General features: G+C 41.3%; 3 protein-coding genes across 3 annotated transcripts; all 3 read right to left on the bottom strand.

Annotated features, from left to right (window-relative positions):
• Nucleotides 1–2,986: 2,986 nt before the first annotated feature.
• On the bottom strand, nucleotides 2,987–4,333 carry LOC124297768 (uncharacterized). The gene has a single exon (XM_046749077.1). It carries the CDS (start codon nucleotides 4,331–4,333, stop codon nucleotides 2,987–2,989), a length of 1,347 nt encoding a protein of 448 aa, XP_046605033.1.
• A 2,068-nt stretch (nucleotides 4,334–6,401) lies between these two features.
• LOC124297767 (uncharacterized) lies at nucleotides 6,402–16,567 on the bottom strand. Its single transcript, XM_046749076.1, has 5 exons — nucleotides 13,140–16,567; nucleotides 12,672–13,037; nucleotides 8,894–9,002; nucleotides 6,569–6,752; nucleotides 6,402–6,469 (listed from the first exon to the last, which is right to left on the bottom strand). The coding sequence occupies exons 1-5, from the start codon at nucleotides 16,565–16,567 to the stop codon at nucleotides 6,402–6,404; spliced, it is 4,155 nt and encodes a 1,384-aa protein (XP_046605032.1).
• A 36-nt stretch (nucleotides 16,568–16,603) lies between these two features.
• LOC124297765 (uncharacterized) lies at nucleotides 16,604–17,869 on the bottom strand. Its single transcript, XM_046749075.1, has one exon. The coding sequence runs from the start codon at nucleotides 17,867–17,869 to the stop codon at nucleotides 16,604–16,606; it is 1,266 nt and encodes a 421-aa protein (XP_046605031.1).
• Between the last annotated feature and the right edge of the window lie 9,744 nt (nucleotides 17,870–27,613).

The following is a 27,613-nucleotide window of genomic DNA, read 5'->3' as shown; positions in this document are numbered from 1 at the left end:
CCTTCCTTCTAGATCTTGTTTTCTGTTCTTCTTCCTTCAATGGAACGCAACTCTGTAAGCACTTCGGTAGCAAACGTGCATGTGGCGTTCCAGGCAGCTTCGGTTGGCAGCATTTCTTCTACTATTGACTCTGGTGTGATTCTCTTGTTCAGGATCTTCTCTAACTCATCACGCTGAGGGATAAAACGAGGGCACTCAAAAAAAACGTGCTCTGCATTTTCAGCAACTCTTGGGCAGGCCGGGCACTCTGGAGAATCATCATGCTTAAAGCGATGGAGATATGCCCGGAAACAGCCGTGTCCTGACAGCATCTGTGTCAAATAGTAGTTGACCTCGCCGTGATTCCGGCCCAGCCAAACGTCAATCCTTGGTATAAGTCGATATGTCCATCTTCCCTTTTCTGCAGCATCCCATAGTTGTTGCCATCTTGCAATACTATATCGTCGCTCTTCAGTTCTCAGATCATCAGCGCTCAGTGTAGATGACCTCTTTCGGTGGTATAGGTTCCGTCTTTCCTCAGCTAGAACTCTAAGAGGCAGAGTTCCAGAAATGACGCACACTGCTTCCTCGGATATTGTGCGAAAGGCGCTTGCAACTCTTAGTGCACTTAATCGGTAAACCGGTCCGGCTTTCCTCCATGATTCTTGGGTCTCCAGCGCGTCTGCCCAAACGGATATTCCATATGTGAGCACTGATGTGACTACTGAAGACAACAATAGTCTCCTGCTCTGCTTCGGGCCTCCAACATTCGGCATCAGTCTTGATAGACTGGTTACCACCGCTGATGCTTTAGCACTTACGTGTTCGACCTGTTGCTTAAAGTTCAGTCGGGCATCAAGCATCACTCCCAGATATCGGATAAATGGTTGCGATGTGATCTCATGCTCGCCGACATTCAGCTTGATGTTTTCGACAATCTTTCTGCTGGTGATGAGCACCGCTTCAGTTTTGTGCTTGGCTAGCTCCAGGTTCATCATATCCATCCAACGGTTGATCCGGCTAAATGTGATATCAAAGGCCAGATTTATTTCTTCCAGATGTTTCGCGACAATCACCACGGCTACATCATCCGCATATGCTACCAGTTTGACTTCTTTTGGCACTGCTATTTTCAGGAGACCATCGTACATGACGTTCCATAGTAGCGGGCCTAGGACTGAGCCTTGTGGCACACCACCGGTAATATTATACTCCTTAGGACCACTCTGTGTGTCATATCTAAGGACCCTGCTCGTGAAGTAGCTTGCTACCATCCTACACAGGTATCCTGGAACTTGTTTCTCTTCGAGGGCCCGCATGATGCAGTCCCAATTGGTGGAGTTGAAAGCATTCTTGATGTCCAATGCTGCTACCAAACAGTACTTTTTTGTACCACGTCTCCATCTCTTTCCGGCTATCGCTTCCTTGGCTGTATTGACAACCAGGTCGATAGCATCCAGGGTTGATCGTCCTTTCCGGAAACCATACTGATTTTCTGATAGGAGTGGATCGACTACAGCGTCTATTCTCTGGTGGATGATTCGTTCTAATATCTTACCCGCCGTGTCTAGCATGCAGAGTGGGCGGTAAGATGATGGCTCGTCTGGTGGCTTTTTTCCTTTGGGAAGCAGTACTAGTCTCTGTTGCTTCCATCTTCGAGGAAAGATCCCTTCTTTGAGACATGAGTCGTAGGTCTCTAAGAATAATTTTGGCGCTGCTTTAATAGATGTTTTTAGTGCAATATTTGGGATCCCATCCAATCCCGGCGCCTTATTATTCCCTACGCGATTGCATGTCTCCATCAGTTCTTCTTCTGTGACAGGTGGAATGTCTTCAGAATTAATCTGCAGTGATGAATATATAAACTCACGTTGCCGCGGAAACAGCGTTGAGACGATCCTCTCTAGGAGCTGTGGACACGTAGGTGACGGTATTGACTGGTATTTCAGGTGGGTCATGACCACCTTATACGGTCTGCCCCATGGGTCCCTTTCTACTTCTTCGACAAGTTCCTTCCAGCAGCGTTTTTTGCTATCTTTGATGGCCTTGTTCAGTTCTCGGCGAGCCTTTTTGTACTCCGCGACCAGCTCCACCGAGTTAGGTCTTCGATAGCCACGTTGCGATGTTCTTCTTTTCTTGAGACAAGCTGTTCTGAGGGCGCTAATCTGATCATTCCACCAATGCACCGAAGGTCTTTGATTTATACCACGCTTACGAGGCATGCAGGTGTCACACGCCTGGGTGATTTTCGTCATTAGGTTCTTCGTCTTCTCCTCAGCATCTCCTGTGATGGTCGAGTCCTTGTCTAATGCTACTACCAAAGCTTCCGAGTCAAAGTCTTTTACTTTCCATCCAACTGCATTAGTTTGTCTAGTTGCTCTTCGAGGGTTCCGACCAGCCGATATTTCCCAAAGTATTGCATTGTGGTCGCTGGCGGTGTAGGTGTTCATAACTGTCCAAGAATAGCTTCCTCTCAATAGACTGCTGCTGACGAATGTGAGGTCTATTATCGAACTAGCCTCTCCCTTGGTGTATGTTGGTGTTTCGCCAATGTTAAGGAGAACTACGTCCAGCGTGGCCATTGCTTCAAGTAATGCTTTACCTCGCGCATTGGTCTGCTTGCTGCCCCAGTCTACCGCCCAGGAGTTGAAGTCTCCGGCTATTGCTACTGGGTAGTACTGCTTTGCATCCTCAGTAAGTCGATCCAGGAATTCTGTGAAATCAGCAATAGAGAGGCTAGGTGGTGCATAGCAGCTATAAAAGCGGATACCGTTAACAGATGCTGCTACAAAGCCGTTGCTATTATTGCTCACTACGCTCTGGAAAGGAAATTTGCCACAGGACCAGATGACAGCTTTGGTGGTGCTGTCAGATTCCCAAGGTTGGTTATTCAGGTGTCTGTACGGCTCTGCTATTAGTACTAAGTCTGGCTGTAGTTGACGCACGGTCTGCATAAGCAGGTCATGCGCAGTCTCACAATGATTGAGGTTGAGCTGTAATATCTTCATTATTTCTTGCTTGTCTTCTTCTGAAGCGCCTCTTGGAATACCGGGCATCTATATGTGCCGGCATGGTGAGCAGCAACTTCTTCGCTATTCTTCTCAGCGCATAATACACATTTGGCTGGATTTTTACAGTCCGCAATTTTGTGTCCTTCTTCTCCGCATCTTATGCAGTGCTTAGACCGGTCAACTTTGCCCTTACACTGGGATCCAATGTGCCCGAAGTGCCAACATTTATAACATTGAACCGGTCTCATCGTCGCTCTTATTCGGCAGTTAACCCAACCGATTCGGATCTTGCCGTTTCCATCCAGTAGTTTTCGTGCTGCTGTCGCTGGTAGCGTCACTGTAGCCATCTGCGTACCTCTAAAGGCATTACGGATCTTTATTGCCTCTAGTGGTATCTCGCCAGCTTCCGGTTTCAGGGCGGCCTGGATATCTTCCTTCGTCGTGGTGTCATCGATGTCTCGAATCTCGATTGTCTCCTGTGGCCCTTTGCAGACTACTTTGGCGTCTTCTTGGAGGATGCCCGCAATGGCCTTCTGTAAGGCTTGGCCTTTGTCGGTGCTCTTCCTCGAGAGCGTAATCAACATGTCTCCGGCGTTGGTCTTGTGTACTTTGTCGACCGTATCACGGACCTGGTCTTCAGGAACGTCCTGTTTAATACGCCGCAATATCTCGGCATACTTCGCCTTGTCTGCTGGGCGGATGATCAGCGCGTCAGGCCTGATCCATTTGTGCGGTTTTTTCCGCTTAGGCTCCGGCCTGGTCTTCTTTAGAGACTCTTTTAGGAGCTGCTCTTTGGCTAGCCTCCTTTTCTCTTTCTTCGTTTGGACATCTGTCCAAACATTCGCGTCTTTTTTCTCAGCATTCTGCTTCGTCAGGTTTTTGAGAGGACTTGGTTTCAAGTCCTTCTTCTTTGTCATTCTGTTATCTGTTAAGCCCGGGGAGTTTCGGTTTTTTCTCTTGATAGACTTGATGACACTTCCACTTGTTTCTTCAGCAACAGATTCACCGTCACCATCGCATCCGGTGTCCATTGATTCTCCTTCAATCTCCACAGCAGGTGGACTGTTTTTCTCCGGAGTAAGACGAGGAGTGAGTCGTCGAGACGACTGCCACTCTTCGTCCAGTGTTTTAAATCTGCGAAGGGCGGTGACTACACTGGTCGTCTTGCTCTTTATCTCCTTGTGGATGTTGACCTTTGATTTGACAAACTCATGCAATTCGCTGGTCAGCGTTTCGAGGCGTTCCAGTGCTTGCGTCCTCTTCATCTCAGCGCCTGCTTCAATCGCTGCTTGTTGGGCGTGTAACCCGTTCTCACTCATGTTTGTTTCCTTTATATTACTCATATCCTTTTAATATTACCAGCGCATCGTACGGAGAGGAGCGGGTTGTCATAACTAGGAACGGGTATACCCTCGGAGATAGTAGTACTCCTACCCTAGTTCCCTGAGGCCTAGTCGACACTTAGCCAGTCCCGGAATACACGGACGGACTAGACTCGCTCGAGGCGGTGAAGATTCCGATCTCTATCACTCACTGCGTACTTCCTGATCAAGGCCCGAAGTGGCTGGCTCCTGAACTACTGCTATAACTTACACCTCGGCAGAGCAAGCTCACATCAGCCTTAGCCGGTATCGTCGGAAACTACGATACAGGTTCCGGACACTCCCGGTGGGTCACAGCAGAGAACGATCTTCTTGTTGCAGCGTCAGATGGGATGACCTGCCCTCTTGAGGTCAGGTGGTATGACCAACCCTTTTTAAGGGGAGTTTGTTTCACGGGGGAGTATTTTATTTAGCCCCTACCCTCTGTACCCTGTTAACTAAGAGACTCAGTCTCCTAGTATCATCCAAGGACAGCGAGCGTTCTCCAATTCCCATGGAGACGCGCCTGGTAGCAGTTTCTCTTCTGCCGCAGGTGTGTGTCTGTGTGTGTGTGTGTGTGTGTGTGTGTGTGTGTGTGTGTGTGCGTGTGTGCGTGCGTGCGTGCGTGCAAACCGCAAAAATGGTCAACGTAGGGGGGGCGGCTAGGGTTAGGGGGGAGCTAGGGGGGAGCGCGCCATTGTGTGGTCCAGAACTGGCATATATACACTACTTGTAGGGTCTTCGAGCAATTATCACTTTTACGCAATTCCAAAAAGAACAATATCATCAAAATTACTCTGCTCAATCATACAGTTATTCCACCCATGCCCTCAATTACAGAATAATGAAACAAAAATTTGAGTATTCTTTCATCTTGGATCACAATTTGCCTTCTCTCGTGTACTAGCCTTGTAGTGATAACCGGCAATGATGAAGACGTTCTCAACGGATCGCAGCTCTCGAATCGCAAGCGAATATCAACAATAATGGGATCCACTGCTGAACCATGCGGTCAACTACGGCTGCGTTTGTTGGGCAGCGTCTTGCCACCGCCGCCGATGTATTTTCACGAAACGTCATCCGCCGCCCCGTGAAAATCCAGCCTGTCTATAAATGTTACCGATTCTATACATGGCCGTATGATTAAGTCGCCTGACAACGCAGAGCCAGCCCCAATTGATCAAAAAAACCAAGAACCTGGCCCCCCCAATTTCACCTTTTGTAACTTTTTCCATCTTTATTTGTAAATAATTTTCGTGTTGGGAGGGCTTCATCGATTGAGCATTGCTTGAGGGTCACAACAAATAATGGCATTCAAACAATTTGTGGTCTTTAATACACAAATGACCGCACATCGTTGGGAAATATAAAGTCGGGTATTTCTTATTAGATTCTTACAAAACTCAGAAAATTTAGTCATGATTCAAACATTCAAACTCTTCAAGGAACACATCGTTAACATCAAACTCTTGAAAGAACATCGCTCAGATTGAAATTCTTTAAGGAACATCGAAGAATTCTTTTAATATAATATCGATGTATTGAATAATCGTAGTACATGTCTTGTTCAATCTTCGCATACACGTCTTTGCATCTTCGCACGAACACATCTTCGCTTTGAGGAATCATTCAATTATGTGCTGCAATACTCCTTCTGTAATAAAGAGTAAGCAAATTCACGACAATATGAGATTTGAAACCGCATGATACGTTATGAATATTCTATATAGTTCAAAAATAATCATTTTATTATTATTACCATTTTTATTGAGAGTACTCTCCAGCAAATCATTCATGCAGTCTTCAATCGCAACCTTTTCCATCAGAAAAATGATCACATCAAGAAATTAGATTTTTTATGTTCACAAACCATGCCAAAAAATATCTAAGCTATTTCCATTAAAAACTACTCAAATAATTACTATAAAGATATTATAAATATGCCATTATTATTATTACCCACCTTTTTATGCGAATTCTCTTTATCACCTTCATCAACTTTCAATGACCTTTTCAATGACCTTCTGAATCCTTTTCTCAGATTAGCAGGTTACATCACCTGATCATTGAGTATCTTGAGATCTCCCATATCTTGAGCTTGTAGAAATTCAGAGCCATCTACAATGAAAATTCGCCGACATTGATTCACAAGCCTCTTATGGAAAAACTGACAGATACGAATGAAATATTACGAACATTTATCTTCCTTCAGTGTACCCTCAACTTCAATATGGACCCCTTCAACCATTGCATCATCGTGTAAATACTGTGCAATATTAACATTTAGTTTGAAGGTCCCAGCGGTGATAGCTCCTGAGCCATGGGTAGCGTGTCCAGTTTTTTGGTCCACGAATGGAACTTTGATGTACCCTTTAACACCTACGAACGTTAATCTCTCTATCTAATGAAAAAGTTTCAAACAAATGAACGTAGAAAAAGATTATAATAACAATAGTAAAAAAAAGATTATAATAACAATAGTATACGCATGAAGTTGGCGGTGGGGTGAGATCCCGAAAACAAAACAAAAAGCATCTAGCAAGCCCTTTGACAGCTGTCATCGGCTGTTTATGACAGTCTTTGACAAATATCTTTATAGGTATCTGTTTCTGACGGGCAAAAAATGAACATGCAAACGAAAATTATCAAGATGATTCCCGACGGGAATTGTCTTTTTCGCGCGTTGGCGTATTGTGTAAACGGCACTCAAGATCGACACGCAGAGGTGAGACTGAGTATCGTTTCAAATATAGTGGATAATTGGTCTACGTTTGCGGGTTTTATTACAGGTAATGAGTCAAACGGTGCTGTGATTAGGTCACCTGGTGATTACAAATCACATATGAATAAAAATGCAATATATGCAGCTGCGGACATTTTTGAGATATGTTTGACCGTGTATCGCGAAGAACAAATTCATCCACACCGGATCGGATCACAAAATGAAACACAATTCTCGCTACTCTTCACCGGCGACGGAGACAGTGGACACTTTGATGTCTTGCAGTACCAAAATAAAATTCAGATAGTGAGTAATAAGTATGAAAAGTAACAATCAAATAATAGTAAATCTAAATATATCACCAAACAGTCAAAAGGACAGCCAGGATTTACGATGACAGTGGAGAAAGAAGGAGTTTCAAGCAGCAGACAAGGCGATGAAGATGGTGGATGGTCGGAAATATTACAAAAGAAAGAGGAAAATAAAATCGTAAGTGCGAAGAACCAAATAAGCCATAGAATAATATCCATAAAATGTTCGTATGACCAGGTAAGAGGACGACCAGGATCGATGTTGGCCACAAGAGAAGGAGGTGTTTTGCGGAATGAACAGCAACACAAATATAGAGAAAAAAATAATGTAAAGAAGGTGATTTTGGAGAATAACCGGCAGAGCGGTAGTAAAAATAATTCAACGAAGGGTGTTGAAGAATTAGAAGAATCGATTGTGATTATTGATTTGGAAAATAAATCAAGAGGACGACCAACCAATGTGATGGACATAGAAGAGCGAAAAATTAGACGACGAGAACAGCAGCGAAAATATAGGGAAGCGAACAAAAAATATCATACTGGCTTTTCAATAAACGAACAGAAAGGAGGAGTTTCAACCAGCAGACAAGGCGATGGAGACGGTGGATGGTCGGACGTATCACAAAAGAAAAAGGAAAATAAAATTGTAAGTGCGAATAACCAAATAAGCCCGAGAATAATAATAAACAAATATTCCTATAACCAGGCAAGAGGACGACCAGGATCTATGTTAACCACAAGAGAAAGAGGTGTTTTGCGGAGTGAACAGCAACACAAATATAGAGAAAAAAATAATATAAAGAAGATGATTTTGGAGAATAACGGGCAGAGCGGTAGCAAAAATAATTCAGCAAGTCAAGGAGATAGATCGATATCAATAGAGAAGGAACACCAATTTTCAATCAACGAATGGAAGCTTCGATTGATGAAAAAAAGAAAAGTAAGCACAGAAGGAATTGAAGTGGACAGCAAGTGCAGACTTGTCATCAAATCAACATGAAGGAATTCGCCTGTCTACTAGACAATGCGTAAGGAAATAGTGAGGCGCGAAGCGCGCAGGGGCGAAGCCTCTAGTAATTTATTAAAAATAATATCCGAAGAATTTTAATTGCATATATTGAAAGAAAATAATAATTATTGAAATGGTACAAACATATATTGCCACTTGAGTCTGCGATGGATTTTAGCTCGACGTTCTGAAATATCATTCCAGATTTATTCATGCCTTCAATTTCATGTTTGCGAAATAATTCGATCTTTGTGCGTGGGCGGATAAATAGTTCAGACGGAATTATATCATCAGAAGCTTTGTAATAGTCATGCTTAATCGGAATTACCAGTCCTCGAGAAACCCGAACTATCTATGGAAGAAACTTCATTTTTAGTTAATCACTCATCATTATTTATTTTATAATTACTATTTGATATAAAAACTATTGGTATTATACTAGCGATTCGAGGTGAAATACTGAACTCGTACAGCGTAGCTTTATCATTCCATGCCACTACTCGTACACGTTTACCATCACCGTTGTTCAAAGTGAATTTGAACAACGGTTTTTTCGCCACACCGACGAACCGTATGCTCTCGATGCCATCCGCATAGCCCATGATAATTCTATAAATGCATAATAAAAGGATAAATGGAATGAAAAAGATCGACCATAGTCTGCAATTTTTTTGTTGATAAAATTCGCTGTCGGTGATATGGTGACAACGGTTTTTCCGCCACACCGACGAACCGTATGCTGTGGATGCCATCCACATAGCCCATGATAATTCTATAAATGCATAATAAAAGGAGAAATGGAATGAAAAGATCGACCATAGTCTGCGATTTTTTTGTTCATAAAATTCGCTGTGGCTGATATGGTAACCATGTGGCAGAAAGAATTTATGATTCCCAAAATGAGGTGTGACATATGAAAAAAGAAAACTAAAATACTTACGTTGTATTATCATCCGCCGTTAACGCATCGAGTTCCTCGCTCGACTAAAATCGCTCCTACTAAATTTCTCCGTCACTTATTCACTCTTGTCGCTAAATAAATTTATTTGACATGATCGCGTCGCTAAATAAATGTATCTGACACGATCGCGATCGGATGAGCTGCAATTGTTTCTTACTTTTTTCTACGATCTGAAATACGCACATAAACAAACTCCGAACACGACATTGACAGCCAATCAAAATAAGTCTATAGCAGCTTCAGAAATAACTCGAACTTCGAGATTTCGTCGCGTCGCTAAATAAATGTATCTGACACGATCGTGATCGGATGAGCTGCAATTGTTTCTCACTTTTTTCTACGATCTGAAATACGCACATAAACAAACTCCGAACACGACATCGAAAGCCAATCAAAATAAGTTTATAGCAGCTTTAGAAATAACTCGAACTTCAAGATTTCGTAACAAATCTTCTTTTATAAGAGGATTGTTTATTAAACGAACAATAAGGATATGGACAAAAAAAAGTTTTTTGTCCAAATATGAAAGAGCACTGGTAATAATGGTTTTTAAAGAAATAATGGTTTCTTAGCATTAATTTTCAGCGACGAAGAAAAGGTGTTATTTAAAAAATGCGTTTTAAAATTATATCGAATTTGTTTTATGAAAGAATTTTTTCCTAAAAATCATTGCTTTTATCGACTATCTAATCGTCAAAAACAAATTTTCGATAATCTCATAAGCAATGCACTTGATTATAACAATATTTCAAACAATCAAAGTAAAAAAAATTTGTAATCATTTTTGTATATTTTTCAATGATTAGAAACTGAAATAATCGAAACATTTTGAAAAAAAGTTTTTTTGGTAACTCTGTTCGATTTTTAAACATTTCCATTCTTTAAATTTTTGATTAAAACATGAAAAATCGAAATTGAAATAGTTTACAAATGGGGATCTCCTTCAAACCCTTTGAAGAAAGAATTCCAAAGGTTAAAAAAATTTTCTGGTCTTAGTTTGAAAATGACAAGGGTTTTTATGTTGATTCACAAATTATAAAAAACGACTTGATTAACAAGAGAATGATTAATTGAAAAATCAGGGAAAATTGTTTTTTTACGGATTATTGTTCATTTATGTGTCTTAATGCTACCTGAATTTTTTTCGTCTCTGCATATTCATATTTAATGGGTTGAAAGATTTTTTGTTGTAAATATAAGCGAATCGTGCCGAGCGGACGATCATCACATCGTCCGTTTTCAGCCCTATTTCTACCTCCAGATTGAAATGATAAATATTGGTGGTAGAGTTCCGGAAGTTTAGACTTTCCTGTAGGAAATTTCTTGCTCTTTATGAATCTTTGTTTACATTTGCGATATCTGCAATAGTTTTCGTAATATTCTCGAAAAACGAAAACCCTTTGTTGTTACTTAATTGTTTACAACATTTGTAATTTTTTGTTGCGGATCTTGAATGTTCTCAAAACGTTTCAAGATGCTATTCTGAATCGAATGACAACTCAACCATATTTTTAGGAGAACTGTAATTGAAAATCGTAAAAAAGTGCTTATTGACTAGACTGGTTCGCTACTTTTGTACTATTTACTATCCTGCGAACAGCAGAAATTGCCATGCAGCGTTGTAGCAGACGCCTAGTGAAGATTAACAATGCTTGTATCACTTGGGCATTAAAATGGCCTTATACATGTATCGCGCAATCCAAGAATAGTCAAGAATTGCCATACAGTATCGTAGTCAGTGCTTCACACTGGCCAAATTACTATTCACTATCGGTTACCTCTCGCCATGTATACCAGAATCGTACCCATACCAGCATAGAATCTGATACGTGTCATAAAGGAGCACATAATGGGATTCCGAGTTTTGAAAATTATGATTGCTAATGCAAAATATGCCACAATCAGTAGCAAAACTAATTAATGCGTAAAACATGAGTTACTGTTCGACTTGTTAGTATTTACTACCATACTATATTAGGTTTCAAACACTGCAAAGAATGGTACACCTTCCGAGTGTTACATTATGTAATGCCAAACGTGACTAGCGATTTATGTCATTTGTAAATATTGCCATACTAAAATCATTATTCTCTATTTCTTTTGTACGAAGTCATATGCGCAAAGCGTATGTCGATAGAATTGAGCATTGGGTATCAGAATTCTAAACTTCATTTCTCTCAGTGTAGTTCATGCGAATCAGGCTGCTCATCTTCCGGCTTACAGGAAAAAAGCTCCGACGACTGTCTCACTACAGTTGAAGATTTTGCAGCAGTGAAATTTGTTTTAATTTTTTCAATTTCTGCTTTACGAAGCCGCTGGCGATGCCGTTTGGTGACACAGTTGAGATCTTCTACCTTTCCTTTCCCCATTCTAAATTAATATATAAAAACCATGCAAATTATTTATTTAAGGCTGTATTATGTTATTTAATTTTAGGTTATGTTTCAGGAATACAGCAAATAAAATAATATATATGAAGTTTTTGTACATGATTCTGTCCCGTCTCCTCGCGACGTTGGTACGATACCTGACGAGGGTGTAAGTCTCGTCACCCCTTTGGTGGAGAAAAGGGGATGCCACGCCAAACGGGAACCCGCGCGCCAACTTAATATTGCGCGGTGCTTTATTTTGAAAAACTTAACGCTTTATTCACGTATATGGTTGTTACACCGAAGTTTAGAAGGATGAAGAAGTTAATTAGTCAAATAGTCGATGTGACGTTAAAGAAGTTACTAAGTCAAATCTTGGATGTGATGTTACTCGTTCTGTGGTTGTTGCTAGACTGACTTCCGTGATTGACAATTTCGAGATCCTTAGAGAAGAAGGCGTTGACGCTCACTTCATGATTCGAATAGTATCAGACCGATGATTGGTCAAGCGGACCGGAAACCCCAAGAAGGAAGTCCAGAGATCGCCAATCACGGAAGAGTGGTAATTTAAATTGCCAGATGGCAAATCTGGTGAACATGCCAAGAACATAAAAAATGTGCGTAGATGCACTCTATAATAAAACTATATTGCTGACAGCTGGCACGCAGACCAAAAAGTGGAAGTTGTTGGATAGAGGGTGCCAGCTTATCAGACGAAGGTTTTATGGCCTTCGTTTATTGCGGTCAGGTACGAAAGCATGTTTCGCATCTGACCGTCCATCGGGTGAACATTTGGATATACACAGAAATCATTGAAAGACCTTACAAACTATATTATGCTAACTATAGTCTATTTAGTCTAAATGCTGCTTGGTACGCAACATACTCCCCCTGTTGAGAGGGTTACCGATCAAACAAGAAAAACAACATTGTTAGCAGTTAGTTTACATAATCGTTTTAGAGTTTTCACTGCTCGTAGACGCGATTGTCCTTTCAATATTCTCAATGGGCAGTGGTGCCAATTTTTTAATGCTTCGATCAAAGGTCCCAGTCGCCGTTTTAACCTGGACGGTCCGGATGATGCCGTCTGCTCCCGGATGTGCTGCGGTGACGCGACCCAAGTGCCATTGTAATGGTGGAAGATTATCGTTTTTAATGACGACAACAGATCCAACGTCGACGGTGTGGTCTCCCCTGTTCCATTTATGTCGAACATTGAGCTCATTGACATATTCCTTATGCCATCTTGACCAGAAATCTCGCCTGAGTTTCTGTACGTGTTTCCAGGTGGATAGACGGTTGGATGGTGTTGTGCTGAAATCAATCTCAGGCAGGCTAGTCATGGGTTCGCCAATCAGGAAGTGACCAGGAGTAAGAGCTAAGGGGTCGTTAGGATCCGAGGATAAAGGGGTTCACGGTCTCGAATTTAAAATACTCTCGATCTCAACTACGAGAGTGTTGAAATCTTCAAAGCAGAGAAGAACATTTCCGAGGATCCGTCTCAGATGGTGCTTAAAAGATTTGACCGCTGCTTCCCAGATGCCACCGAAGTGTGGTGATGACGGAGGGATAAATTTCCACTTGATCTCCTTTTCCAATAAGAAGTCATGCACCTTGGTGTTATGTTCGTTTGAACCAAGTAACCTCTGAATGTCTTCGATTTCGGTTTTTGCTCCCACAAAGTTCGACCCGTTGTCCGAGCTGATGATCGAAGGTTTTCCACGTCGAGCTACAAAACGGCGAAGAGCAGCGATGAAGCCTTCAGAAGTCATGTCGCTGACGACTTCGAGATGAACAGCCTTGACTACGAGACACACGAAAACCGCGACGTATATTTTGACTCGGGCTCGATTTCGGAATCGTTTTTCCTTCATGTAGAATGGACCGCAATAATCCACCCCAACGTTGCTGAATGGTCGTGCTTCTGTAACCCGGCCTTTCGGTAGTTGCCCCATAATATAGTTTATGGTTGGTGGCTTTGCTCGCATACATTTTACACATCGAAGTATCATTTTGCGAACCTGATTTCGTCCGTCAATTACCCAGTAACGTTGTCTCAGGCTGTATAAAGTAGACTGGACGCCTGCATGGCCATGAGATTGATGGCCGTTTTCAATAATGAGGTTGGTTATATGATTCGACTTTGGAAGTAAAATAGGATGACGTTGATTGTGTGATATGTCTGCGTGTCGCAGTCGTCCTCCGACACGTAAAATTCCGGCTTCGTCGAGGAATGGACTGAGTGATAGCAACCGACTTTTCGAGTTGAGGGGTTTTCCGTTCTGTAGATCGTGGATTTCTTGCATGAAGCTGCTAGATTGAACCAATTTGATTATCCGTTGATTAGTTTGTCGGATCTCTTGAACGGTAGGAATGCCCTTAAATCGATTATACTTTTTCATTCGTAAACAATACGATAGTATCCGTCGTAATTTGCCAATCGAAGAATATCGCTCGAGAATTTCGTGGTTGTTGACGGCAACGGTGAAGCACGAGTCCTTTCTCATTTCCTCGTCCAGTGTTGGAATTTGAATCTTGAAGTTCGGCCATGTGCTTTCTTCTTCCTTTAACCAGGATGGACCCGTTCTCCAGAGATTGTTTCGTAAAAATTCTTCCGGCGATTGACCCCTGGATAATTGATCGGCAGGGTTCTCGTGCGATCGCACGTGTCTCCAATCGTCCGGATTTGTAGCTTGTCGTATTTCGGCAATTCGATTCGCGACAAATGTTTTTAATTTATGGGGGGATGTATAGATCCAGTGCTGTACAATCGTAGAATCAGTCCAGAATATCGACCGATCCATTCGTACATTGAGCGCCTCCATAACGGTTTTATAGAGGGTTGTTAGCAGCTTAGCCGCGCAAAGTTCGAGACGGGGTATCGTTTGTACCTTTTTCATTGGAGCGACTCTTGATTTCGCGCAGACAAGTTGAGAGTACACTTCTCCTGAAGAGTTTGTTGATCGCAAATATATACAAGCTCCATATGCCTTTTCGCTAGCATCGCAAAAGCCATGGAGTTGTATTTGTTCGGAATTGCTGGATAATATTTTCCGCCTGAATGTCAGGTTGTGTAACTCGGAAAGATGTGACGAGAAATCGACCCATGCAGTGTGAATATTGGCGGGTAGCGTTTCATCCCAAGCCAGCTCCAGTTTCCATAATTGCTGCATGATAAGTTTAGCCGTAACAATGACAGGTTGGAGCAGTCCCAGAGGATCGAAGATTTTCGCGACTTCGGAAAGAATAATTCTTTTTGTAGTCTTATTGGGAATCGCCATTTTCTTCACAGTGTAAATGATGGCGTCTTGCTGTGAGTTCCAATAAATACCTAAAGTCTTCAATGTTTTGTCATCGCTGGATTGTAGTTGTAAATTGATCGACTGATCCGTCAGATCGCACAGGAGTTCAGTCGAATTGGACGCGCACTGTCGCAAGTTGAATTTGCCTCGATGCAATAGAGCAATAATTTCGTCTCTAATTCTGGTCGCTTCTTCGAGGGTCGGAGCTCCCGTGAGCAGGTCGTCGACGTATAAGTCCCGTCGGAGGATGTCTGCTGCCAAGGGAAATTGTTCCGCTTCGTCCATTGCGAGTTGATGCAAGCTTCGTATGGCCAGAAACGGAGAGGCTGATAGGCCAAAGGTGACTGTGTTCAGCTCATAAGTGTTTATTTGACCTTGCTCGTCACGCCACAGAATTCTTTGATATTTACGGTCTTCGGGCCGCACTTGTACTTGAAGGTACATCTTTTCAATATCACCAGTCAATACATAGTTGTGGGTCCGAAAGCGCAATAAGATTGTAAAAAGATCAGCTTGGATTGTCGGGCCAACCATTAATGTCTGGTTAAGAGAGACACCCGTAGTGGACGCAGCTGATCCATCGAAGACGATTCGAGTTTTTGTCGTAAGGCTTGTTGCCTTGACGACTGCGTGGTGGGGCAGGTAAAACCCTTCTTCCCGGGCATCATAAACCCTTGACAGGAACCCCAAGTTTAAATACTCGCGAATGATCGCGGAGTAATTTTTGCGCAATTCTGGGTTGTTCTTGAATGTTCGTTCTAAACTATAGAAACGTTTCAGAGCGACTTCGCGTGACTTCCCGAGAAGCTTGTTATTGGCCTTAAACGGCAATGCGACGATGTATCGGCCTTCCTCGTTTCGGCTCACAGTGGCCGAGAAATGATCTTCGCAGGCTTGTTCCTCCTTAGATAAATGTTCGTTGGAAGGACCTTCGTCGATTTCCCAAAACGCAGAGATGTCTGGTGGAATTTCGGATAGATAACATCTAAAATCCGGTTGTGGTTTAATGGCAGGAGCCACATTACCCCCAATGACCCATCCAAGTTGCGTTTTTTGTAAGTAAAGATCTGGCCCGCCAGGTGAGGATAAATTGATCTGCCCGATTGACAGGAGAGATAATGCCGGCCCTGCGCTAATGAGCATTTGAACGGGTGCCGGTTTATGAAAGCCGGGATCGGCCAGATTGATATTTGGAGGGATTGGTATTACTTCCCGCTCGATTTGCGTATCAGGCACGAGTGACGCAATGCGGGATACAGTAAGGAAATCCAATGTCCTGCTGTAATTGTTGTAACGTGAACTTATCATGATCGTGACACGTCCTTGGCTCTGTGTGGCAAGGCCGTTAAGGGTCCCGACCGATAGGTTGCATCGTTTTCGTGGTAATCGTAACGTAGCAGCGAAGTCTTCGGTGACGAAGTTAGCGGTAGAGCATGTGTCGATGAGAGCTCGGCAAGGTACGTGTGTTTTATGACGATCGGTCGCGTTGACCATTGCAGTCACCATAAGTTTACGGACCGAGGTATTGACGACGAAGCTCATACCTGCTTCGGTCTCCCTTGTCGGAGCCTCAGGTAGTCATGCTTCTTCCGTGGTCGGTGTGTCAACGATTACGCGATGAACCGTCGTATAATGTTGCTTATGGCATTCACGACACCGCCCCTTGGAGGTACATGACCTTGTTTTATGTGTTCCTCGCAAACAATTGAGGCACAATGATTCGCGCGACGCTGCCTTGATGCGATCTTCAATCGAAAGATCTAGGAATTTCGTGCACTGATATATTGCATGCTTCTCTTGACACATCGAACATTTCCATGCCTCGTTGGTGGTGGTGGAAAAGGTCTGATGCGTACTCTTGCTGCCTGCGGTTGACAACTTGCCACCCGCGAGTAATGTTTTTTGCCCTTGCCTGCCCGGCGTTGTTTGGGTTGGTTTTGGTTCGGAACAATTCGCGTGCTTAATTAGAAATTGTATCAATGATTGATACGACGGAAGTTTATTGTCCTCCAACGTTAACTCCCATTGCCGCGTTAAGGGTTTACTAATTTTTCTCATGATGAGAGAGAGTATCACACAATCCCATTTGTCGACTTCTTGGTTGAGTCCCTTGAGGGATCGAAGATGCTGTTGAATGGTGTCTACGAGGTCTTCTATTGCATCCGCATTTTCATTTTTCAGAGGCTCGAGATTCTCTAATATATTCCAATGTCGCAAAATTGTTTTCCGAGTATTGTCATATTTTGAAATTAATAAATCCCATGCATCACGATAGTTGGCTTCCGTAGCCTCTAAGGAGTTAATTACCTTGGCTGCCTTGCCCGTTAAAGCCGACTGTAGGTACTCTAGCTTTTCCGAGTCTGATAAATCATCGTTTCGATTAATCATGGACATGAATCGCGTTTTGAAAGTCGCCCACGATTCTAACTGCCCGTCAAATGTCGGTGGGTTGAGTTGAGGAAGCCTTTTATGTCTATGTTCCTGACCCCGAAAACTAAAAGGGTTTGGACTCTCGCGACTTTCTGTAGACCGCTGTGTAGTTGGTGGGTTGCATGCACGTATGAGTGCTCTCGCGCGAGCCGTCGCGTCATAATAATTGTTTTCGATTTCCATTCGGAACGATTCGTGATCTTCTTCCGGTTGTTGTAATTCTAACATGGTTTGTACTTCGTGGAATTCTTTAAAATATTTCTCCATCCCCTCCATGCGGACTTCTAAGCGGTCAAAGGACTGCGAATTTTCCGCCGATTCCACGAAATTCTTGGATCTGGTAAGTTGAGCCTTAATCGTTTTTCTTCGTACCTTACACGCCTCGATGGTGAGTAGTGGAGACGTTGGTGTCATTGCGGAAACCAGTTCATTATTTCCCAGCATCGCGAATATTTTATGGACGTAGGAAAACAGGAAAATGACCGATGGAACTATTAAGGGATGTGTGGAATTGGCTACCCAAGTACAAGCTTACCGTTGATGATCAGAGATCCCGGTGTTGTCTTCACTGAATGATGTCGGATACCCCGTTGACAATGATTGTTTCTGCAGTATGTAAAGTCTGCAGGAATAAAGACGACTGCGTCTGCTTGTTCACCGACACGCGCGCTATGGACCGCACTGTGAAGTGGTGAATGTTCTTTGTGTAAAATGACGGTGCAATACCGGAATCTAGCTCTTCTTAAACGAAGTTTTCCCGAACAAATATAACATCCGGCTCGAAGGACCAAAAAATGTCCCGTCTCCTCGCGACGTTGGTACGATACCTGACGAGGGTGTAAGTCTCGTCACCCCTTTGGTGGAGAAAAGGGGATGCCACGCCAAACGGGAACCCGCGCGCCAACTTAATATTGCGCGGTGCTTTATTTTGAAAAACTTAACGCTTTATTCACGTATATGGTTGTTACACCAAAGTTTAGAAGGATGAAGAAGTAAATTAGTCAAATAGTCGATGTGACGTTAAAGAAGTTATTAAGTCAAATCTTGGATGTGATGTTACTCCTTCTGTGGTTGTTGCTAGACTGACTTCCGTGATTGACAATTTCGAGATCCTTAGAGAAGAAGGCGTTGACGCTCACTTCATGATTCGAATAGTATGAGACCGATGATTGGTCAAGCGGACCGGAAACCCCAAGAAGGAAGTCCAGAGATCGCCAATCACGGAAGAGTGGTAATTTAAATTGCCAGATGGCAAATCTGGTGAACATGCCAAGAACATAAAAAATGTGCGTAGATGCACTCTATAATAAAACTATATTGCTGACAGCTGGCACGCAGACCAAAAAGTGAAAGTTGTTGGATAGAGGGTGCCAGCTTATCAGACGAAGGTTTTATGGCCTTCGTTTATGGCGGTCAGGTACGAAAGCATGTTTCGCATCTGACCGTCCATCGCGTGAACATTTGGATATACACAGAAATCATTGAAAGACCTTACAAACTATATTATGCTAACTATAGTCTATTTAGTCTAAAAGCTGCTTAGTACGCAACAGATTCACCTTCTCGTACCTCAAAGGATGCACTTGTTAAATGCAAGGTTATTTTTCGAGCACCTGCATGGCTCCTAATCGCATTTTTTCAAATGTTTAACACTTTTCAAACAGAAAACAAAAATTTCTACGAAAGAAATACAGAAAATTGTGCACATCACAAATATATAACATTGGTACGGAAAAATCTCGTCACACGAGTACGAGATCTTCGCAAATACCCAAGATTTGTAAACATGTTACGAATTAGGCCGGTAATGATTACAGAACATTGATATATTACTGTTTAGTAAAATTTAAAACATAACAAATACGTATAATTTGTCACTTAAAAGTGCCTTGTAACATTTACGTAACAAATTATACGTAATTGATGCGTTTTTAAGCCTACTAAACCCTAATGTATCACTGTTCCGTAAACGGTACAAAACCAATCCATAAGATTTGTACGAGTCTTGAGTATATATAAAAATCTCGTAATCGAGTGATGAGAATTTTACATATCAATCTTATATAACTGATATATGCATAGTTTTCTGTAACTGTTGCATCACGAAAAAATGTATCAAACATTTCAACAATGGTACATCAACATTACGTCATATAGTGGGAAGTGAAAAAGATGTCATCGCTGATACGTAAGATTTCCATCTTTCCTATCCATCACAAAGATGTAACTAAGAGATGGAACAAGTATATCAAGTTTACGTGAAAGATGGAAAATTTACGAGACTATGATGACAATTATATTATGTAGTCGTTACATCGATTGTGATGTAAAAATTCTGTAAATGATCTCAGATGTGTTTGCTGGGCACCTAATGCTTGAACTGAGAAAAGCTGTTATCTCTATGGTGAGCCGGTCGGTCAGCATTACATTACTGATGAAATACCCACACACACCTGATAAGATAGGATTGGTATCACTTATCAATGCCGATAAACCAGACACCCCTTACCGATAAAGATGAACTGCGACTGATGGCGTCATCTATGCTAATGTTTTTATCGCTAACGATTCCGTCGGTAAAATGTCTGACATCCAACGGCAAAAATTTAAAATGGCTGCTCGTCCGACAACGCAAAAATCTCATTATCGAACTGTCTGTCGCTAAAATGGAACAAAAATACAGGCAGCGCAATCTATGATAACGCTCCCGACGGTAACACTATCGTAAGTCTTACCCGTCGCGAGGTAACATACCGACTGTCGGTAAGGTAGGAATCAGGGGCTAGTCTGCTACTACACTGCCATTTTGTGATCCAGCACCCGCCTATTATATCTGCTATCATCATCTATATTTGCCTCATTATCAGTCACGCAGTTTTCACTTGACATCCTGTTATTAGGTTTCACTTTACTGTTTAGGAAATCGGATGCGTATGCCGGGTTATATTTTACATCATTGTCGAATATGTGATGCTTCCTAACCACCGAAACAATTTTATTCATTAAGAGTCATTGAAGTCCTTTTTGAGTTTGTTTTAAGATTTGCATTTTCTGCACGTTGATTTTCGGATACATTAGTCGTTATGATGACTTCAGACTGCTCATTGAGCTCTTCGTGTTTTTCAGGTACAGCATTCTCATGATAGAGAGATGTAACAAAATTTGACACGAGTCTCTTTGCAGGAGCACGGCAAAGCCGTTTTATCTCGTCAATTCCTGATGGATCTAGATTCATTGTTTGAAAATAGTACTCATACATTTGGATGAATTTTCATTAACTCCATCTGAATCAGGAATTTTATGAAGATTCATATGTTTCTTTTCGACTTCTACTTAAAAGTTTTACATTTTTTTTTCAAGCTTATTGACACATTCGTAGATCACTTGTTTTTCTTTCAAAGAGAGGTAATATTTTTCTCTGTCACGTTAAGATTTTTTCACAGTAATAAACGTTTTTATGTCGAATTTTTCTACGTGAGCGTTGGAACCCAGAAGTAGTTTTTTTCGGATCTTCGTTTATTGTTCTGGATTTGGTGTTTTTAGACATTTTAGTGTCGTGAAACCAACTCTTCTCCATGTATTTATAGAGTTCGTCGCACAAGGTTTAATGCGCTACAAAAGCGACATGGTCTAAAGCCAGTCAGTTGGTGTAAGTAGCACATACACAACGTGGCGGTAGCTCGCTGATATAACGACAGTTATGACGTAGGATGGGGCAACTGACGACAGTTTAAATCTGCTTCCGACTCCTTTCGACGAGCAACGTAACACCAACCATCAACGAACAGCAGAAATGATATGAATACGGGGTCGACGTACAGCTCGTCAGCAAAACCGAAGCATAACGCCCGATTGACTCACCGTAGTAAACTTGGATCCGCGCCAAGCTGAAGCGGCAGGTAACTTCAGTTTTCGTATAAAGCAGTAGAAGAGCGACTTCAGATCAAAGCGATTTTAATACTTAGTAAAGTGAAAGATTATTCGTATAGTCAAAGGTTCATATCAAAGCCATGTAGCACTCAGAAGAAAATTTAACAAATAATTACCCTCACCCAGATCACTAGTTGACATCGTAAAGCGTTGATAGGAATAAAATCCGAGATTAAGTCTCTGTATCATATCAATTTTTTTTCTTGTATTATTACAACAGATATGACAGGTTTTGTTAACACTTTGCCGTCCGGCGACACCACAGTGGTGACGTGCGCAAACTGGTGGCCAACGGCCGGCGACAACACAGTGGTGACGTGCGCCAACTGGTGGCCAACGGCCGGCGACAACACAGTGGTGTTGTGAGCACAGTATCGCTCGGGGTCGGTGACAACACTTTAGTGTCTGTAGCTTTCTGCTGGTGTTTTGTTGCGGTAACAATAAGTTACACAAGTGATCAAACTTTTTATTTGTATAAGTTCTTGTGCCCTTTTATAATGGCAGACGAAAGAGACGATACAAATATTTACGACGAATGAGCGGACGATTTGTCTGACGTTCCGGACCACTTGGCCGATTGGGAAGACATTAAAAATCAAAAAAGTGAGAGTGAAGCAGAATCGTCGGACGGTAGTGAGATACTTACAAGTAGAATTCGGCGAACGCTACGGTTGTCAACTGATTCGAATGAGTCAGACGAAAAAGACAGTACACAATGGTCAGAGTTTGATTTGCCGAGGACCAATAATGAATTCGAAGGATTTCCGGGTCCAAATATATTTCCCAAAGATACACAAAGCGTCAAGGATATCACAGAATTATATATTGGGAACGATTTATTTGAATACATTTGCAATGAAACCAACAAGTACCACCGTCAAAATTGCGATAAAAGGAAACCGGATAAAAAAAATGCCAAATTTGTGGATGTTACGGCACTCGAACTGAGAAAATGGTTTGGGCTTACTATCCTTATGGGTATCGTAAAAAAAGCAAGGATCGATGATTATTGGTCAACAAATCCGTTATTAGACACGCCGATATTTCGCAAAACGATGTCTCGCAACCGATTCAGACAAATATTATCATTTTTACATTTTTCTGACAACAACAATAAACCAAATAATCCCGACCGGCTTTGCAAAGTGCAATTTATAATTGATTACTTTTCCAAAAAATTTAAAGAAAATTTTAATCCAAGGCAAAACATTTCAATCGATGAAGGAATGATACCATGGCGTGGACGATTGAATTTTAATGTTTATAATCCGTCGAAAATTACGAAATATGGCATACTTATTCGGATGATGTGTGATTCAGTTACGGGATACATTTCTTCATTCAAAATATATTCCGGCGTTAGACAGCCATTAGGAAAAACAGTAATGTAACTATTGACATCTTGCTATGGAAAGTGACATCATTTTTACATGGATAATTACTATAATAGTGTGGAACTTACAGAGAAATTGCTTGAGAAAAAAATACGAGTTTGTGGAACTATAAGGAAAAATAGAGGATTTCCGGAAAAATTAAAGCGCGCAAATCTCAATGTGTTTGAAGCTTGTCATCAACGGAAAGGTGAAGTACTTGCACAGGTATGGAGAGCTTCGAAAACTAAAACAATACGAATGATCTCTACAATACACAATGCCACTTTGGTTAACACGCAAAGAATATGTAAAAAGACTAATTGCACAATAAAAAAACCCGAAAGTGTATTAGATTATAACAAATACATGAAAGGAGTGGATCGGGCCGACCAATATTTGAGCTATTATCCAATCTACAGAAAATCTATAAAATGGTCAAAAAAAGTGTGCATGTACTTTTTTAATTGCGCATTATTTAATGCGTTCCGTACATTTCAATACTTCAATAGAGAACAGAAGAGTCTTCGGTTTCACGATTTTTTATTGAAAGTGTGCGATTCGTGGATAAAAGGCCATGAACCTGCTGTTGAGCAAAACTTCGAGGTTGCCACTACATCGCGTGCGTCTCATTATGATCCGATTGACAGACTTTCCGGTCAAGTAAAGCAACACCAACTAGTCCTTATTTCCGAAACGAACAAACGAAAACGAAGAAGCTGCCACGTATGTTCCAAAAACAAAAAAAGAAAAACAACAAACTTAATGTGCAAGTCTTGTGGAGTTGCCTTACATCTCGGAGACTGTTTTGCTGCGTACCATACGAAAGATAAATACTAAGTATCAAAGAAAATGCAGATAAACAAATATATAAAAGAAACAAAATTTGTATTTATTTACATATTTATATCTTCGAAATTTCATGAAAGTAGGGGAACAGGGTTGAGAACTTATGAGAACTAACGACGAGATTAGTAAAACTTAACAATTTATAATCTCCCGATAATGTCAAGAACGGCCGGCGACAAGTCAAGTGATTCGAATAAGCGCTGCCGGCGCCAAGCGAATAAATATTTACGAATCGTGCGGACGGCAAAGTGTTAACTTGGACTAATGTACTTATTTATCATTAAAAATCTCGCTTGACCAATCACTTATTGCTTACCTGTTTAATCGATTCAAAAAACCAGTTCGAAGCCACTCAAAGTGATTGAGATTAGAGAGTTACAGTTTCCGAGAATCACTCATTTTATGCAATATTAGCACTTGGGGTGTCCGCGTCTGAAATTATTAGAGAGTGTTTCCAAGTCTAGTGGACAGCCACGGCTGAAAAACACTTGGTTTGAGAATAGAAAATTGTATTTTAGGCAATTGAAGGTTACACAGCTTCGGAAGCGGTTCCCAAGTTTATTTTAAGGAGCGGTTTCGACAGGAATAAGCCCTTGTATAAGTTCGCATAGAAGTGTGAGCATGTATCTGCGGCGTGCAAATGTCCAAGTCTGAGAACAGTAGCATCGGTGACTAAAAACACACAAGTCTGTGAAAATTATGACTTTAGTAGAAATAAGCCGAGTCCACAAAAAGTTTTAGCTGTGTAGCTCAGTTTTTTTCGATTGACATACCCAAGAGCGCTCTTTCTGGCTTCAAAAAAAGTCGAACAATTTCATTTTGGTAAATATTAGCGACAAAACAGCTCAAAATAACGAGAAATTACGTGCAGCTCTCCAATTTTGCTTATGTTGCAATATATCAACTCTCAAGTTATGTCTCATTTGGCTAAATACACTTCTTCCCTTTTTCTTCTACAATATTTCCTTTACATCTTCTCGTTGTACTTTTCCCGTCATTCACAATAATTTAATTATATAATCAATCATTCAACTCCTCGATAAAATTTCCCCGTTAATCTCCCTTACCCTTTGTACGTGCACGTAGTCGACAGGTTACGAGCGTAAAATTGGCCGTAATGACATTACGGCTGCATGTGGATGCGGTCATCGATAGCCACTTGTTGATAATCACAATCATCCACCCCGTAACACCTCTAAGTGTTGTGCTCACTAAGACCCTGGTGAAGTACGGGAATTTTAGAAGATAGGCGTGATTATTCGCGATCGCTCGATTCTTATTGCCTTTAGGATCACGAAACATTTCAATTTTTCAAATCGATAATGTTGATGTTTATCATCGCGGAACGCTCGTTGGCAGACGTATTGGCCGGTGTTTCATACTTCTGCATTGGCATGGTAATATTCTCCAGATGCGGTGCCTAGGTGTTTCACGGGGGAATCTCGTTCGCCGCGGTTTTCCTTCCGGTAGAGCTCCACATGGGTTCTTCCTCTGTAACTTCATGACCGTAACCGTCCGTGGCGACAGCCTTACACTCATTGCTATCTTTCTTCGAAATTGCTGCGCTGTTATTGTTGGGTTACCTCGCTGACATTGCCACTAACTTCCCGTTCGGTTTTGCAATGCATGGTCATTCTAAATATTAGTTTAAATACAGTGTTGCAATGTTACCCTCGTATTATTACTGTAAACTTGCAAGAAATTTTTCTGAGGGAGAACTTAACAGAATTGACACAACACTGCTATGAGGTAACTGTAACAATACCAATCTTGCAGAGCGATTTTGCTGTTACCTAATGGCAGCATAACGTGCTGTACAAGACGGTATTTGAGTGATTGTTCGGTACTCTACGTACTCTAACTATTACCACGATTCCTCATCTGATATTACCATGCTTTAATTAGGATAACACTTTGACATTTATCTTGGAATGATTCTTCAATACCACATTCTACTGTAAAGTGTTCGACTTCCTGAACCGGTGGCGGACATCAATTACAGAAAAACTAGTACATCGACGCATCGACACAGGCGAGGTAACGTAGGCAGTGACGGCAACACATTAAGGGCGTTGCCTATGCCTCGAAGAGCGCGCGCAAACAGAGACTCACGATTTTCCTTCTCATTTCCTCATTTTTCAAGATAATTAGGTTCTTAGGGGGTCATTTTGAAGGTAAAGGATAGATCTGTGTCGCCTTTTTTACCGAATTTTCGATTTCGCTTTCAGATTTGCGTAAAACGTACTTGAAAGTACGTTATGTTTGAAGTGAAACACAGCGAACAGTGAATTTTTTTTCGCAATTCGGCGAAAAAGACGACACAGATCTATTCTTTATCTTCAAAATGACTCCCTAAGAACCTAAGTATCTTCAAAAATGAGCAAATGAGAAGGAAAATCACGAAGCATGAAACAGCAAATTTTTCGCGCAAAAGGCGGGCGGCTGCTAGCGCCACGACTGCGTTGGCCGGCGACCATGCGAATTACAGGCGAGGAGAGTAGACTCAACACCCCCCACTACAATTCCCCTCCTTCGAATCCTCGTCGCTCGGCACGTGGATAGTGTTCCGCGCTTTTATTTTTGCCTGTGTTTTTCTACAGTGTTTTTTATTATTTCGAATCAGTATTTAATCCCGCGATGGCTAAGAAGAGAGGGAATGTGTCTTTGAAGAAGAAGAAACGACCCGGCATAAATATTTTGGCTAAATTTCAGGAAAAAAGGAGGTAAATCGAATTATTTATATGATTGATGGTGCACCCTCTCTGACTTCGAGATTCAATCACTTGAGTACGAACAATCGCAGGGCTTTAATTTAAGAAGGTACTTTCAAGAGCCGATAGTGCTGTTCATAATAGCAGTATACATTCATTCTCTAGTTTTTTTATACATACGAAAATATAAACTAAAATGCATTGTGACGTGTGGTACTAGCCCGGTTTGCATTAGTCGCTAAAATATGTCATCAATTTGTTACGTGTTCAGGTTAAATGATCGAAATCGATATTCGGCAATTAGCATGAGTGTTTACACTTTGTCGATCATAAGGAATATTCTTATCACTTATTGTGACTACCTAAGTATCCAAGGTAAAATTACAATGTACCTGACAGAATTTTCCATACAACGTAAATACGGCGCATACGTATTAGGCCACTAAAATACGCGCGTTTTGTTTTTTGAAATAAACTTGACGTAATTCTGGGGTAATCATACATGCACACATTACTTACAAATCAGCCACCTACAAAACTGTCATCAAATCAGATACTACTGCGAAGTATAATTTATTTAGAAACTAATAATGATTTTGATATACTATAACTAATGATGACAAAAAAAAAAAAAAAAATTGAAGTCAAAATTGAAATTCAAAAAAAAAAAAAAAATGTTGATAAAAAAAAAATTGGAGTACGTGGTACTTGGCGGGCCCATGTTTATATTGCCATTACAACATTGATATAACTCGACTTGTATTTTCTTGTGCTTGTTTTAAAAAAGCCCGCCTTTTACCACTATCTCCGATTTTTTTTATTTCAATAAAAATTATTTTTTTTTTCAATTTCAATTTTGATTTCAATTTTTTTTTTTTTCGTCTTTATATTACTTATAGTATATCAAAATCATCATTAGCTTCTAAATAAATTATACTTGGCAGCAGTATCTAATTTGTTGACAGTTTTGTAGGTGGCTGTTATGTGGGTGGCTGTCACATTAATATACTTGGCGAAAGGTTTTTGCACCAGAGGTGCTTTTTGGGAATATCAGTACTTTTTGTGGGATTTCGCTTGAACATTTAAAAATTTTGCTCGCTCGCTGCGCTCGCTCGATAGATTTTTGGGATACAGAATTAATATTTGAGACGAAAATAATCGGTGGAAAAGCCAAGTTAGAGCTTTCTCATAATTACATGTATCAGGTCCAAGGTCTTCTACACATTACGAATAGGAAGTGGTGCTATTTTATAGTTTGGACGTCTAAGGGATTGATTTTTGATAAAATAAAACGTGAC

This window comes from Neodiprion virginianus, chromosome 2 (genome assembly GCF_021901495.1).
Source record: "Neodiprion virginianus isolate iyNeoVirg1 chromosome 2, iyNeoVirg1.1, whole genome shotgun sequence".
Taxonomy (NCBI): domain Eukaryota; kingdom Metazoa; phylum Arthropoda; class Insecta; order Hymenoptera; family Diprionidae; genus Neodiprion; species Neodiprion virginianus.
Note: the sequence above shows the minus strand (reverse complement) of the source record. Positions and strands in the feature narration are given on the sequence as shown.

Coding starts and splice junctions, on each gene's coding strand:
- LOC124297768 (XM_046749077.1), bottom strand. CDS start 4,333: ATGAGTAATATAAAGGAAACAAACATGAGTGAGAACGGGTTACACGCC.
- LOC124297767 (XM_046749076.1), bottom strand. CDS start 16,567: ATGAGCTTCGTCGTCAATACCTCGGTCCGTAAACTTATGGTGACTGCA. Junction 13,038..13,139: donor AGTATTTTAAATTCGAGACC/GTGAACCCCTTT, acceptor GATTGATTTCAG/CACAACACCATCCAACCGTC. Junction 6,470..6,568: donor GGTCCATATTGAAGTTGAGG/GTACACTGAAGG, acceptor TTTTCATTGTAG/ATGGCTCTGAATTTCTACAA.
- LOC124297765 (XM_046749075.1), bottom strand. CDS start 17,869: ATGACACCAACGTCTCCACTACTCACCATCGAGGCGTGTAAGGTACGA.